The 17,483-nt window shown below is 37.8% G+C and overlaps 1 protein-coding gene across 1 annotated transcript in view; it reads right to left on the bottom strand.

The window, feature by feature from the left end:
* CA10 (carbonic anhydrase 10) overlaps window positions 1-17,483 on the bottom strand; it is an 840,788-nt gene that overhangs the window by 709,279 nt on the left and 114,026 nt on the right. The window contains exon 4 of the mRNA XM_025281290.3: window positions 3,214-3,288. Coding sequence (XP_025137075.1) covers window positions 3,214-3,288 — 75 coding nt within the window. The remainder of the gene's footprint in view (window positions 1-3,213; window positions 3,289-17,483) is intronic.

Below are 17,483 nucleotides of genomic sequence, written 5' to 3'. Positions count from 1 at the left end.
AGCAAAAGTTAAGAGAATTCAGCACCAACAAACCAGCTTTACAACAAATGCTAAAAGAACTTCTCTAGGCAGGAAATACAAGAGAAGGAAAATATCTACACAAAAGAAATCCAAAAAAAAATAAAGAAAATGGTAATAGGATCATACATATGGAAAACTGCCTTAACTGTAAATGGATTAAATGCACCAACCAAAAGACATAGATTGGCTGGGCAGATGAAAATATGTGCATGTATGCATTTCCACTTACCACATCACTCAGCTTGACTCCCCAAATTGTAAGTAATTATCTTATAGTTAGGTTAATCATGTTTCCATTATTACTTGCAATTGTAATTATCTATTTTTCCTGCTATTGATTGTGAAACCTCATAAACATCTCTTACTATTTTGACTATGTAACTATTACTCACTTATCACCATTGTATCATGATTGATCAACGGGAAAATAAAATAAATCTATATCACCAAAACTAACATTTAATAGAAAAACCTGTAATCACTTTTTAAAATCCAGATGTATATCAGAATTGTCATGAACATTTTTTAAAAATAAAAATGCCCAGGTATTTTATTTTCTCCAGAGCTACAGATACGTTTCTAATGAGCAGCCATGTTTAAAAACAACTGAAATATATGATAATCTTTTACTTTTATCTAGTTTGTTTCACTTTTTTTATTTATTATTCAGTACTCCCATTTCATTTAGTTTATGTTTTCCAATTTCTCCATCTCTTCTTTTTATTTTTTTGATGTTCCTTCTCAAAACTTCATCAAGCATAGTAGAAAAGCTTTTGTATATATATTATATATGTATAATATTTATATACACTTGAATATGAAATTCATGTGTATATACATATATTTTAGAAAACATATGAATTTTTGCCTAACTAAAACATTTATGACATTTTGACTCCCCTTGTCTGACTATGAATATAATTCTAGATTTCTAATTAAAATAGATATGCAACAAACAACAAGGGTTTACTGTATAGCATAGGGAAACATAGCCAATATCTTGCAATAACCTATAACGGAAAATAATTTCAATATTAATATATGTGTATTATGTATAAATGAATCACCTTGCTGTGCACATGAAACATTGTAAGTCAACTATACTTCAATAAAACATATATATTAAAAAATAAAAGTAAGTAAATAAAGTAATTTTAAAAATATGGGGCAGAAAAGTAAAATTTTTCAGACCCTACCCAGGATTATCCATGAGCATTTCCATCAGTAGGGAAGATATTACTAGTTTAGCAAGACTTCCTATAGCCTAGCAGAGTGCCCCTTGTTGCTCTAATTTAATAATTACAAAGCATAAAAAAATATCATTATAAATGTAATTTTCTAGATATCCTGAATATCAGAAGCAGATTCCTCAAAAAAAAAAAAAATCTATATATATATATATATATATGCAAGCCTTCTAGCCATTGGAAAGGGATGCCCTCAATCATAAGTAAAAATGTCATTTATCTCTGTCATGTCATATGAACACAGTTGTGTCAATCAAGTTATTGTAAGACTATTATTAGAAACATGATCATTTTCAGGTGAATTATTCAAGCCTAGTTTCTACGCCCACTGTACCAAGAAATAAATGTACCCTAGTAAATTTATCAATAATACTAATTTATGAAACTAACTGGCAGTCAGCTGCCTTTTCCCTGGGCCATTCACTCTTTCTCACCATGCCTGGTTTCCTCTTATTGAAATTTATGTCCCACAATACTAATGAGAAAAGTGAGGTTCAGAGGAGTTTAACCACTCTCTTAGCTCTGCACAGTTGATATAATTAAGTCTACAGAAGTGTTAGGGGAAGCACGCTGATTGAAACTGCCCACGCTGGCCAGGCACCATAGTAACTATTTGCATGAGTTGTTTTACGACAGGAGGTCCTAGTAAGGAACAGAGAACTAATAAGCCTCCACCAACCAGAAGAGTTCGGGAAAGGTCAAAAGGAGATACCACCTATCCGACCATGTCCCAGAATCCTTCTCTCTGGCATCCATCTTGGCTGAACAAGGCATGCACCACCAGGAAGGACTCTTGAGTCAGAATGATTGGCTAAAGACCACCCAGAAACTAATCCCATTACCATAAAACCCAAGACTGCAAGCCATGTGACAGAGCAGTTCTCCTGGGTTCCCTTACCCTACTGCTCTCCACCTGGGTGCCCTTTCCCAATAAAATCTCTTGCTTTGTCAGCACATGTCTCCTCAGACAATTCTTTTCTGAGTGTTGGACAACAGCCCAGTTTTGGGCCCTAGAAGGGGTCCCCTTTCCTGCAACAGAAGGACAGGGAAAGAAGACATAGCATCCAAGAATGAACCAGGTGGCCTGGGGGCACCACTCTTCCCACCTACCACCAACTGCAAAAACCTTAACTGACACTTGAGGTCCTCTATTTTCCGTGCCTGACTTGGAGCCCCATACTGACTCCATTTGAGAGTTTTATTTCTTATCCTCTCATATATAAGCAGTTAAAAATACTTTGAAATATCTCACCTGCCTTCCTTTCCATCCTTCTCTTTAACATTCTTGCTCTTTTTCTTGCCTCTTTCCCTATGAAAGTCTTGAAGCAGGAGACTGAGGATTGTGAAGAGGATAAGAGTAGCCAGGGAAGACAAGGACCCTCCATCTTGTTTCAAAACTTAACTTATGTCATGCTTCTGGCTCTAACCTGTCTTCAGTTCTCTCCCCTCATGCTGACAACATCCACTTTGCCTATTATTTTTTATCTGATATTTGGCCCAACTAAGTCCTGACCATGAATATTACTTTAGTAATAACATCAGAGATAGTGTGCATCACAGTAAGCCCCACTGCTATGATCAGCCTTGCCAGACTTCCTGTTTCCTTAACATTAAAAAAAAAAAAAAAAAAAAGCTCTTTCTCAACCAAATTTCAGCATACAGAACCTCAACCCTGAGTCCTGCATTGCCCTCTCATTGACAGAGCCATCTGTAGATAGAAGAACCTTAAGATATAAGCTCAGATGAAAAAACATGGTCTTGGTTAAATTGGCACTCACTTAATAAACTTTCTCTTAAGGCAGTATTGATCTAGCACCTAAATCAGACTATGGTGACTTATACAATAGATTCCATGCCATATAGCAAATGCAAAATCCTGGAAATAATAGATTTCACACATATTACTTTCCTAAAAATAAAGTAAGAAGAATAAATGTGCATTTACCTGGGACAAAGCTTCCCTGGACCACCTCCTTGTATGCCCACCAGCCTTCGTGGATTTTTGGTGAATTCTGTTGAGCTAAAGGAAAAAAACAAAGGAGAAAAGAGACTAAGATGATAGCAGAGAAGTACTGTATCCTGGTTGTCCAATAAAGAAGAGTGACTATACATAAAATAATCATTTTCTATCCAAAAGTCAAACTATAGAATGTAACAGTAACGTTCTACCTCCTTATTTTCAAATTATTAACCTGTAAAGATACTGTCATAAAGTTTTATTAAAAAAAAAAAAACACACTCAGAATATTTCTACTGAAGAGAAATAGTAAGGATGTATTTAAGCTTATTTGAATTTCCCGTCACTTATCTCTAACTCACCTCTTTTTTTTTTTTTTTTTTTAACCTGCCCCCTACACATATGTACATACACACATCTATATAAGGAAGACCTATCAGTCTGACTGAAGAATCAATTCAAGAAATGTCATTTAAAAATAAGCAAAAGGAAGCCCCTGGATAATTAAAAATGTTGCAACAGACAAAAGCAATACTGAAAGACTCTGTTACATCAAGAGAATTGCAAAACACTTTGCTCTCTGTCCATTTCCATTCACTGTTTCTTCAGCAACTCATCCATTAAGATGTGGCATTATATAAGATTTTAGCAGGCAGCAAGAGAGTCAGACCATCTGAATCAAGTCTCTTATGATGGAACTGCAGAGTTTTTGTTAGCTTTCTTTGACATGCATTGAGAATGATCCAAATTCACCCTGCAAAAATTAGTCAGCCTGAGCAGGGCCCACTGGATGACATCAATTACAAAACATGATAGGTACAGATTAGAAATGAATAAAACAAAGGCTTTCACATATGTTCTTAAATTCCCATTTAAATGGGCAATTTGGAAAGACAGGGCAGTACATTTAAAAGACAACTCATTTAAAATTCTCCTGTAGTGCGATAGGGGTTTATGTGAGCAAGGGAAACAAGAAAAGTACTGCATTTCCATTTTAATGCTTCCCTGGTAGCTCAGGTGGTAAACAATCTGCCCTCAAGGCAGGAGACCTGGGTTCAATCCCTGGGTTGGGAAGATCCCCTGGAGAAGGGAAAGGCTACCCACTTCAGTATTCTGGCCCAGAGAATTCCATGGACTGTATAGTCCATGGGGTCGCAAAGAGTCAGACATGACCGAGTGCCTTTCACAGGAATGTCCTCAATAATCATCTTGTGGTTGCTTCCATCTGACTTCCAGTGGGTAAAGAGCTGATTAAGAATTTCTCAGAGCAAACATGTGAACAGAAAGCAGTTTTAGCTTCTGCTGTGTTCTCCACTTCTCTTTAGCTATGGATTGGGATCTTTACTTGATGTGCAACAAGCCCCTGGGAAAAATCAAGGTAATTAGTCAAAAAAATTGTGTTGACAATGAAAGCTATCATCACTACCAGATAAGGAAATACACATATCCAAGGTCCTTCTTTTTATAGTAAGGAAAACCTATTTCAATTTTATTCTCTTTCTTGTGGCAGTTCCAACCACAGAAGATATAATTTAGAATAACCTTATATTTTGGCCCAGACCCAAGCAGGGCTGAAATCAAACTTTGCATTAAGAAATGAAGAATTTTGTTTAAAAAAAGTGGTGGAGTAGCCTATATCAGTTTTACACAAAAGGCTTAAAATAATATCATGGTTAAAATGCTCAAAGGTACCTGGAATTGAAAATGAAAAAAAGGAAAGTCCTTAACATCACTGATTCTGAACCTGATATTCTAGAATCATTACAGTTGGGATTGGCCACTCATTCTGATCTTATAATCATTACAAAATTTCTGTCTACCTGCTGTTCCCAATATACCACAAATATCATATCTATTTTTTTCTCCACATCGTTGACGTACCTTCCCCCTGCCCCAGCCCCTCCGACTATAATCCCTCATCTTCCTGAATTTCAGAACATTCAGTTCAGTTTAGTTCAGTTCAGTTCAGTCGCTCAGTCATGTCTCATTCTTTACAACCCCATGGACTGCTGCACATCAGGGGTCCCTGTCCATCACCAACTCCCCGAGTTTACCCAAACTCATGTCCATTGAGTGGGTGATGCCATCCAACCATCTCATCCTCTGTCATTCCCTTCTCCTCCTGCCTTCAATCTTTCCCAGCATCTGGGTCTTTTCAAATGAGTCAGTTCTTCACATCATATGGACAAAGAATTGGAGTTTCAGCTTCAGCATTAGTCCTTGCAATGAATATTCAGTACTGATTTCCTTTAGGAGGGACTGGTTGGATCTCCTTGCAGTCCAAGGGACACTCAAGAGTCTTCTCCAACACCACAGTTCAAAAGCATCAATTCTTCAGTGCTCAACTTTCTTTATAGTCCAACTCTCACATCCATACATGAATACTGGAAAAACCATAGCTTTGACTAGATGGGCCTTTGTTGGCAAAGTGCTGTCTCTGCATTATAATATGCTGTCTGGGTTGGTCATAACTTTTCTTCCAAGGAGCAAGTGTCTTTTAAATTCATAGCTGCAGTCACCATCTCCAGTGATGTTGAAGCTCAAAAAAATAAAGTCTTTCATTGTTTCCACTGTTTCCCCATCTATTTGTCATGAAGTGATGGGACCAGATGCCATGATCTTAAGTTTCCTGAATGTTGAGTTTTAAGCCAACTTTTTTCATTCTCCTCTTTCAGTTTCATCAATAGGCTCTTTAGTTACTCTTTGTTTTCTGCCATAAGGGTGATGTCATCTGCATATCTGAGGTTATTGATAGTTCTCCCAGCAATCTTGATTCCAGCTTTTGCTTCATCCAGCTCAGTATTTCTCATGATGTACTCTGCATATACGTTAAATAAGCAGGGTGAAAATATACAGCCTTGAGGTACTCCTTTACCGATTTGGAATCATTCTGATTCTTCATGTGCAGACCTGTTGCTTCCTGACCTGAATACATTTTTCTCAGGAGGCAGGTCAGGTGGTCTGTTATTTCCATCTCTTTCAGAATTTTCCAGTTTATTGTGATCCACACAGTCAAAGGCTTTAGCATAGTCAATAAAACAGAAGTAGATATTTTTCTGGAACTCTCTTTCTTTTTCGATGATCCAACACATGTTTGATTTTGATCTCTAGTTCCTCTGTTTTCTAAATCCAGCTTAAACATCACAAAGTTAATGGTTCACATATTGTTGAAGCCTGGCCTGGAGAATTTTGAGTATTACATTGCTAACATGTGAGATGAGTTGCAATTGTGCGGTAGTTTGAGCATTCTTTGGCATTGTCATTCTTTGGGATTGGAATGAAAACTGACCTTTTCCAGTCCTGTGGCCACTATTGTTTTCTAAATTTGCTGGCATATTGAGTGCAGCACTTTCTCAGCATCATCCTTTAGGGTTTGAAATATCTCAACTGGAATTCCATCACCTCCACTAGCTTTGTTCATAGTGATGCTTCCTAAGGCCCACTTGACTTTGCATTCCAGGATGTCTGGCTCTAGGTGAGTGATCACACCATTGTGATTATCTGGGTCATGAAAATCTTTTTTGTATAGTTCTATTTATTCTTGACACCTCTTCTTAATATCTTCTGCTTCTGTTGGGTCCATACCATTTCCGTTCTTTATTTTGCCTATCTTTGCATGAAATATTCCCTTGGTATCTCTCATTTTCTTGAAGAGATCTCTAGTCTTTCCAATTCTATTGTTTTCCTGTCTCTTTGCATTGATCACTGATGAAGGCTTTCTTATCTCTCCTTGCTATTCTTTGGAATTCTGCTTTCAGATCGGTATATCTTTACTTTTCTCATTTGCCTTTCACTTCTCTTTTTTTCACAGCTATTTGTGAGGCCTCCTCAGACAACCATTTTACCTTTTTGCATTTGTTTTTCTTGGGGATGGTCTTGATCCCTGCCTCCTGTACAATGTCACAAACCTCCGTCCATAGTTCTTCAGGCACTCTATCAGAACTAATCCCTTGAGTCTATTTCTCACTTCCACTGTATAATTGTTAGGGATTTGATTTAGGTCATACCCGAATGGTCTAGTGGTTTTCCCTTCTTTCTTCAATTTAAGTCTGAATTTGGCAATAAGGTGTTCATGATCTGAGCTACAGTCAGCTCCTGGTCTTTTCTTTTTCTTTTTTTCCTGACTTCATAGAATTTCTCCATCTTTGGCTGCAAAGACTATAATCAATCTGATTTTGGTATTGACCATCTGGTGACGTACATGTGGCAAAACTCGGTTACCCTTTGCCCTGCTTCATTCTGTATTCCAAAGCCAAATTTGCCTGTTACTCCAGGTAGTTCTTGACTTCCTACTTTTTCATTCCAGTCGTGTACAATGAAAAGGACATCTTTTTTGGGTGTTAGTTCTAGAAGGTCTTGTAGGTCTTCGTATAACCATTCATCTTCAGCTTCTTCAGCATTATTTGTCACTTTCATTAATTCAGTAAACATTTGGTGAGTACCTTTGACTATCAGGCAGAATTATAAGCATCAAGAATACAAAGTGTCTATTTTCCAAGAACTTGTGTTCTACTGGAAGGAGACAGATAAAAGCAAACAAATTGAATTTAACTATAATAAAAATACTAATAGAGGAAAGTACTTTTTGGTACAACTAAAGAAAGTGAGGTAATAGAGAATGGGCTTCCCAGGTGGCACTAGTGGCAAAGAATCCGCCTGCCAATGCAGGAGACTCAGGAGATGCAGGTTCAATCCTTGGGTTGGGAAGATCCACCAGATGAAGAAATGGCAACCCACTCCAGTATTTTTGACTGGAGAATCCCAGGGACAAGATGAGTGTGGTGGGCTACAGTTCATAGGGTCTCAAAGTGCCAGACATGATTGAAGTTACTTAGCATGCAAGAAGACACATTAGATGGTATGATAATGATGGCTTTTGAGATTTTGATAGTTAATCTAACATTTAAATAACAAAAAAGGATCTGGCCTCCAGAAAATCATTTTCTATAGCATTTTAGGGGGATTAAAAGATCCTGAGAAAGCAAGTAGGTGTAGCTTTTCCCAGAAACATAAACCTAAAAGTGGTCATTGTGTTTGAACCATAGTCTACATATGGGGGAAAAGGGTCCAGATGAGTCCTAATGATTTAAGTGGTAGTCCAGGAGAAAGAAGATGGTGATTTTAACTAGCATGTGCATATGTGTGTGTTTGTGTGTGTGCGTACCTGCTCAGTTGTACCCGACTCTTTGCAACTGTAGCCCATCAGTCTCCTCTGTCCATTGAATTTTCCAGACAAGAATATCAGAGTAGGTTGCCATTTCCTACTCGAGTTAACTAGCATAATATTAGTGAAAATAGAAGTGAATGGACTACACATACACACTCCTATATAAAATACATACATATTATATAAAATTATATAAAATACATACATATTTTATTTCTCTGTATATTTTAGAGGAAGAGTGATAAGACTTGCTGATAAGTTGAATGAAGGAAGTTAAAGACCATAGATCAAGGATAGCTTCTACCATTTTGGGCCTGAGTGATTAAATGTTGATAGTTATTGAGATTACAATGGATACTAAGGGAAGAGTAGCTTTGAAACATGGAGTAAAGAGCTCTGTTTGAGAAGGCTAGTGAGAAATTATGGGGAGATGTTAAGTATGCAGTTAGATATAAAAGGTATTCTGAGATCAAGACAAGACATACATTTATGATTCTTTGACATATAAATGATATTTAAAACCATAGGTTTAGAAGAGGTCACCAAGAAGAAAGTGGAAATATGTAGAGAGAGACCAGAGGACAGAATAGAGTTCTAAGATGTTCAATATTTAGAAGTTAAACCAAGGAGGGAAATACAAAATGAAATTGAGAAAGGCAACTTAAGTTGGTAAAAACAAAGAAATAGAGAAAATAGTGGCCTCATGCCATTCTTTTAACTATTTTACTTCTCTCTCTTCTTCCTTCTTCTCTTCTTCCCCTCTCTCTCTCTCTCTGTTTTTGAACTTTTAGAGATATAGAAACATTACAAAGATAGTACAGAGTTCCCATATACTATATATTGCTTTCCCATCTCCTTTATTACTAACATACTTCATTACTACATTTATCAAAATTAATAAACTAGTGTTGAAAAATTATTATTAGCTGAAGTCCACACTTTATTTGGGTTTTCCAGGTGGTGCTAGTAGTAAAGAACTCACCTGCCAATGCATGAAACATAAAAGATGTGGGTTCGATTCCTGGGTCAAGAAGATTCCCTGGAGGAGATCATGGCAATCCACTTCAGTATGGACAGTGGAGCCTGGTGGGCTATGGTTCACAGGGTTGCAAAGAGTTGGACACGACTGAAGTGACTTGGCATGCACACACACTTTATTCAGATTTCCTATAGTTTTAGTCTGTCACCCTTCTTCTGTTCAAGGATGGCATCTAGGATTCAGGTCTTCTTAGTCTTCTCATGGCTGCAACAATTTCTTCACATTTTTCTAATCTGTGATTTCCCTATATCCCTGTCTCCTTAAGCAAATTAAAACTATCTCAAGTGCAAATGTTGTGCCTTGTCTGCTATAATGCGACTCATATAATAGGTTCATTGGGCACAGTTTTAGTAAATATTTGTTTAATAAATCTAGGAAGAGAGAAAGATGTAAAGCACCATTCAGAAATGCTATTTACAAGTTTGTTAGGAATACCCACTCCTCAGACTCCTCCTCACATTTGTTGTTGTTTAATCACTAAATTGTTTCCAACTATTTTGTGACCCCATGGAGTGCAGCCTGCCAGGCTCTTCTGTCCATGAGATTTCCTGGGCAAGAATAAAGGAGTGGGTTGCCATTTTCTTACTTTAAAAGAAGTTTAATGTTAAATAGTTTCTAGATTTTAAAAACCATGTAACTAAAATAGTAACAATAGTAGAATACAAATGAAAGGGGAGAAAAAGATCAGCTCTAATCTGTGTAAGTGTAGCTATAATTTTGTTTTCTGCTTCTTTCACCAAACATTGTGTCATGAGTTATTTTCTCTATTATTTTTAATGTGCATATAATATTTATTTCAGTAAGCATGCCATAATTTCCCAGTGATTTCCTGTCTATTGACCATTTTCTTGTTTGAATACTGCAATTATCTTTTTTCAGTTTCAGAGTGTCCACTGATCTCCCTCTTTAAGAACTTTTCTTTGAGACAGTATACCAAAATCAGGGTCAAATAATAATGCATGAGTGCACTTGTTAAGTTACTTTATAAAAAAACATTTAGCAATTTGCATTGCCATGGTAATGCAAGTGATTATTTTTTAAGGGAATATTGAAGAAATTTCAGACAATGATAAAACAATACTAATCCATTTAAACATAATTTGACTTCTGAAAAATAGGCAAGAAGTATTTATCAAGAAATATTGTAACTCTATCTAATGAATGATTCTTTTCTTTCATAAATTCATGAGATGAATGTTTCATCAAACTGAACACACATTTTGTATTTTACTTTATTACTATTATTTATCAACTTGAAATCAGGTATAGATGTATTATCCATAAATATTATAGATCAATTTGGTAGTAAAATCTATTCATGTTTTAAAACAGATAGATGAAACTTCAGATGCAAAAGTTTCAAGTCCATGCCCAGATTCACCTGGCCTCCCACAAGTCACAGGGATAAGGAGAATGTATGTGCTATAATCAGAATACTAAAAGAGTATTGACATAATAAATCAATTTTTAAACCACAGTTGATAAACTATTGACAAGTTTTAAAATAAATGAATTAGTTAATTATGGGATTAATCTCATTTCACACATAATTTCCAATCACAACCAATAGCTTTGAATGAAACTAAAATCTCCTATATCTATCTTAAGCTTGAATTTAGCCGTCTATGGGTCATACAGAGTCGGACACAACTGGAGCAACTTAGCAGCAGCAGCAGCAGTCAAATGAAAAGAAAGGAAATAAGCAGACTTTTTGGTATCTTTTGAGAAGCAGGGTGAAATAATGGACAATACAAAGCAACCTGTAATTGAATTTAAATTTACTACCCAATTTTGTGTTACTTTGAGCAAATAATTTCATATTTCAAATTCTCAAAAGAAAAAAAACAAAAACAAAAACAGAATATCCAGTGTTCTTATCTAAAATTGTTAACAGCTATCTTGAAAGGCTGTCAAAAGAACATCAATATGATACTCTGTGCTTACAATATAATATCTACTGCTTTTATTATTTGATGTTAATGGTTGGTGGTATGGCATGGGAGAAAGAGGGGAAGGTCTGGGGCACTGCAACCAAAAGGCAGGAAAGTAATCTGACAAATGACACAAAGTAGAAAGTTGTTCAGAAAACATAAACTAGAACACAATTTTACTTGAATCGGGTTGAAATTAAAGAAAAAGAAATTATATGATAGCTTGAAGAAGCAGTAATTGCACATTTCATTCTCCAGATTCTGAGCCAATTCACAAAAGGAAAAAATAGCCCTTCCTGACCCAAGGAGAGTTCAAAGGCCCCTGAAAACACTCGTGACATTTTCAAGTCAAAGTATTGTCACCAAGAAACCTGTGAAAATAGAACAGAAGTCAAAGCAGGAAAACAACTGATTCAGGAAACTTATGAAGAGAACTTGTGTTATTTGCTGGGACAAAGCCCAAGTTCCAATGGGGCTGCAGGAAAAGCAGACAAACTGACCCATTGGAATCAATTAGTGTGGTGGGAAATAAGATCAGATATAATTCTTAGGAACGGGCCAAATGGTTTTAAGAACTTTTTTTTTTTTTTTTTCATATACCATCAGATCAACATCTCACCCTTCTTTCAGATTCTGACCTACTCAGTATTTATTGATCATGTACTACATGACAGGTGCTGTCACATACTGTATAAATGGTAGAAACAGTGAATTATGAGCATATTTGCGTTGTGCAGATGAACCAAACTAGAGTTCCATTATTTAAAGACGAGAGAAAAAAAAGACATAACAAAGACAAAAGAGAAAAAAAAAAGTTTAAAACTTGAATTATCTGGAGAGCTGGAAAGATTTGCTCATCCTACATATCTCAGCTTGTTCAGTCATTAAGTTGTAGCCAACTTTTTTGTGACCCCATGAACTGCAGCCCACCAGGATCCTCTGTCCATGTGATTTCCCAGTCAAGAATACTAGGGTGGGTTCTCATTTCTTTCTGCAGAAGATCTTCCCAACCCAGGGATTAAACTGGTATCTACTGCATTGGCAGGCAGATTCCTTACCACTGAGCCACCAGAGAAGCCCATCTCTCAGCCACTATTTCAATAAAGATAACTTAAATACTTATATTCCTCACCTGGATTTTTCATTCCAGTTCTATCCAATTTTTCTAGCAGTCCATTAGGTAAAGGCATTGCTATTTTCCAGAAGTTCACAATTATAAGTCTTTTGCCTCTGTGACAGAAGCAGTGCTAATAATTCATTTTCCTCTTTTTCCTTAACAAGACAAGTCTTGGTATTTAGTAAGGCATACTGACTTCTCAGAATAGACTACACCTTCTTAGCTTCCCTGTAGCTAGGTGTGGAAATGAGACTAAGTTATGGCCAATGAGATGTTAGTGTGCAGGACATCCAGGAAATGTTACAGGAAGACGTATGCCTCTTCACATCCCTTCCAGGATTCTAGAATGTGGGCATGTTACGAAGAGCTAAAATAGCCATTCTGAACTATGAAGCTTAAGCCTCATCTCCAATAACAAGATAGACGGAGCTGGAAGGACTACCCTTAGAAAAGATAAATAAACCTTATTGGTATTTTCTGTTACTCACTGCTGACACTAATCCATATTGATATATGCTCACCTCCAATACCCAAGGAATTAAGACATCAATTCTACTTCTGCTGTAGCTCTGATCCACTTTCCTACACGTTTATACTACCTAGTCAGAGGCCCTCAGCAGTGGCTTAATAGACAGTTACAGATGCCTAATCACAGGACTTTTTGTCTCCATGCTCCCTGATGCTGCCCTCACAGCTGGCCCACTATTAAGGCACCTCTTCCTAAAGCAGCACTCTACTTGTGTCTTTCATTGACCCTGTAAAATTATTTGATGACTGCCAACTATTTATAACGGAGAAGGCAATGGCACTCCACTCCAGTACTCTTGCCTGGAAAATCCATGGACGCAGGAGCCTGGTAGGCTGCAGTCCATGGGGTCGCAAAGAGTCAGACACGACTGAGCAACTTCACTTTCACTTTTCACTTTGATGTATTGGAGAAGGAAATGTCAACCCACTCCAGTGTTCTTGCCTGGAGAATCCCAGGGATGGGGAAGCCTGGTGGGCTGCCATCTATGGGGTCACACAGAGCCGGACATGACTGAAGCAACTTAGCAGCAGCAGCAGCAAGTATTTATAAGGCAATATCCAGGCTCATTGATCATCACTCAAGGATCAAAACAATCACTCATCAGTGGTTTCCAATAGGTTACACAATGATGGACAAGTGAAGCTTTCAATGCTTTTCAGGGTGTGGTGCATTTGCCTATTTTTGAAACTTACTCTAGTCTCCTTTGAGGGTTATTTCTCTGTGCTCTCACAGGATGTATTATATACGTCTGCCTTATTGTATCGGAGAAGGCAATGGCATCCCACTCCAGTACTCTTGCCTGGAAAATCCCATGGATGGAGGAACCTGGTAGGCTGCAGTCCATGGGGTCGCTAAGAGTCAGACACGACTGAGCGACTTCACTTTCACTTTTCATTCACTCACTGGAGAAGGAAATGGCAACCCACTCCGGTATTCTTGCCTGGAGAATCCCAGAGACAGGGGAGCCTGGTGGGCTGCCATCTATGGGGTCGCACAGAGTCAGATTCGACTGAAGTGACCTAGCAGCAGCCTTATTGTATATAGTATTTTCTTAAATTATTTCTTCATGGGTTTGTCATAGTGACAGAACAGGTGTTCAATGAAAGTGGAGAGTGAAAAAGTGGGCTTAAAGCTCAACATTCAGAAAATGAAGATCATGGCATCCGGTCCCATCACTTCATGGGAAATAGATGGGGAAACAGTGGAAACAGTGTCAGACTTTATTTTGGGGGACTCCAAAATCACTACAGATGGTGACTGCAGCCATGCAATTAAAAGACGCTTACTCCTTGGAAGGAAAGTTATGACCAACCTAGATAACATATTCAAAAGCAGAGACATTACTTTGCCAACAAAGGTTTGTCTAGTCAAGGCTATGGTTTTTCCTGTGGTCATGTATGGATGTGAGAGTTGGACTGTGAAGAAGGCTGAGCACCGAAGAATTGATGCTTTTGAACTGTGGTGTTGGAGAAGACTCTTGAGAGTCCCTTGGACTGCAAGGAGATCCACCCAGTCCATTCGGAAGGAGATCAGCCCTGGGATTTCTTTGGAAGGAATGATGCTAAAGCTGAAACTCCAGTACTTTGGCCACCTCATGCAAAGAGTTGACTCATTGGAAAAGACTCTGATGCTGGGAGGGATTGGGGGCAGGAGGAGAAGGGGATGACAGAGGATGAGATGGCTGGATGGCATCACTGTCTTGATGGACGTGAGTCTGAGTGAACTCCGGGAGTTGGTGCTGGACAGGGAGGCCTGGCGTGCTGTGATTCATGGGGTTGCAAAGAGTCGGACACGACTGAGCGACTGATCTGATCTGATGCTGAAATAAATCAAAACTTTTTTTTCACTGACTGACCCTATGTCCTAGTTAGACTAAACTCTCTTGTTTATGTGTCGTTTGTTCATGCTATTTATTCTTCCTATAACATCACTTTCATCACTGCAAAGTACTTAAAATTCTTCAGGTATTAATATCAGCTTAAAGGCCACTTTTTCCTTGAAAACTTTCATGTTCCTTCCAGCAGGAATAAAGCTTTGTCATCTCTGAAGTTTCTTACCATTTTATGTATAATTTATTTCATTTAAATCCAATTGAACATGATTCAATTCAATCCACTCCATTTCAAAAATAATATTTAGAATGTACTCACTGTACTTGATTACACATTCTAGGTTTCTATTTTGGATGGACCCAAAGTTCAACAAGAAATTGAAAGGAAGTTTTTAACATATTTGTGGTTAATGTTTGTGCAATATATTAGCTAAGATAATGCAAGTGATTAAAATGCTAGTTTATCTGCTGTAAAAAAAAAAATAAACTCTAAAATCTCAATGGCATAGTACAAGTTTATTTCTCACATATGTAACATCCAAAACTAGTTTTACTGATTGTTGTGCAATTCTCCAAAACAGGGCCCAGGCTTTCTGTCTTGTGGCTCTACTTTCTGCAATATATGAATTCAAACAACCATGGTGTGTATGTATATCACAGGTCAGAAGCAGAAAGTTGTTTTCATGGCATAAGCTTAGAATTGCTCATAATGCTCATTACTCCTTTCTATATTTTACTGACTGGAATCTAGTTTTTTAAATATATTTAAATGTAAAGGAAGCTAGAGAAATGTTGTCCAGCTATAGACTACATGATAGTTTTGAATTGCATAGAATGAAGGTAAGTCTTATAGAATCCTCTATATTTCACAGTGATGAAACAGAACCCAGATCATGGGCCCTCAGAGGTACACATCCTTTCTGTGTCCCCGTTTTTTATTTATAGAACATAGGCTTCATTCAGATTCCTTGATCATATTGCGTTCCAAAGGGCAGATTCAAATAGTTGCTTAATGTAGAAGGGAAGAAATGCAGAAACAAAGGCTGAACAGTCAAGAAACAGTACTGCAACTGTGGAGCAGGGTCCTGGTTCCTCCTTAAGGAATATGCAAAGCAATCAGTTCTGTTGCTCAGTCTTTGCCACTCTCTGCGACAACACCTTTGAGTTCTTCTATAGGAGCTAAGGTCCCTGCCCAGGTGGGAGAGGGTAATCTCAGGCTGAACATGAGATTTCTGGAGCACTGCACTGCTACCTCACCATCAGCCGATCAGAAAACAGTCTGCACACAAGTGTTGTTGTTTGTTTGTTCTGATCCCATCCCCAAATGATTTTCCCTTTAAAAACTCATTGTCAGGCACAATTTTCAGAGTTGGTTTTTGGACAAGAGTCCACCTTCCCAGGTTGTTGGCTTGTTGAATAAAACAAGCTTTACTTTCCAATCAACACTTGTCTATTGAGTATTAGCTTTCCAGTGGAGAGCAGTCAGTCTTGAGTTCAATAACACTGATACTGAAGAAAGTTTGAAAGCTTCTCATTCTTCTAAGATGGACCAAAAGGAGGAGGAAATATGTCTAGGAGAATATATAGCTAGGACGACTGTAACTTCTGACTTGCCTCTTGTGTACAGTCACTCAGTCATGTCTGACCCTTTGTGACTCCATGGACACCTGGAGTCCCTGTCCTTCACGATCTCCGGGAGTTTGCTCAAACTCAAGTTCGTTAAGTTGGTGATGCCATCCAACCATCTCAGCCTCTGTTATCCCTTTCACCTGCCTTAAACCTTTCCCAGTATCAGGGTCTTTTTTATGAGTCAGCTCTTCACATCAGGGGGCCAAGTATTGGAGCTTCAGCTTCATCATCAGTCCTTCCAATGAATATTCAGGGTTGATTTACTTTAGGATTGAATGGCTTGATCTCCTAAGAATCCAAAGGACTCTCAAAAGTCTTATCCAACACCATCGTTCCAAAAAATCAATTATTTGGTGATCAGCTTTCTTTATGGTCCAATTCTCACATCCTGCATGACTATTGGGAAAATCATAGATTTGATTATATGGACCTTTGTTGGCAAAGCAATGTCTCTGCTTTTTAATGCGCTGTCTAGGTTTGTCATAACTTTTCCTCCAAAGAGCAAACATCTTTTAATCTCATGGCTGGAGTCACCATTAGCAGTGATTTTGAAGCCCAAGAAAAGAAAGTCTGTCACTGTTTTCATGGTTTCCCCATCTATTTGCCATGAAGTGATGAGACAAGATGCCATGATCTTAGTTTCTTGAATTAATGAGTTTTAAGTCATGTTTTTCACTCTCTTCTTTCACCCTCAACAAGAGGTTATTTAATTCCTCTTCACTTTCTGTCATAAGGGTGGTATTATCTGCATATCTGAGGTTATTGATATTTCTTCTGCCAAACTTGATTCCAGCTTGTGCTGCTTCATCCAGCCCAGCATTTCACATGATGCACTCTGCATATAACTTAAATAAGCAGGGCAACAATATACAGCTTTAACAAATTATTTTCCCAAATTGGAACACATCCATTGTTCCATGTCCAGTTCTAACTGTTTCTTCTTAATCTGCACACAGGTTTCACAGAGGGCAGGTAAGGTGGTCTGGCATTCCCATCTCTTGAAGAATTTTCCATA

Source organism: Bubalus bubalis, chromosome 3 (assembly GCF_019923935.1).
Source record: "Bubalus bubalis isolate 160015118507 breed Murrah chromosome 3, NDDB_SH_1, whole genome shotgun sequence".
Lineage (NCBI taxonomy): Eukaryota > Metazoa > Chordata > Mammalia > Artiodactyla > Bovidae > Bubalus > Bubalus bubalis.
This window is presented reverse-complemented; position numbering and strand designations above follow the sequence as displayed.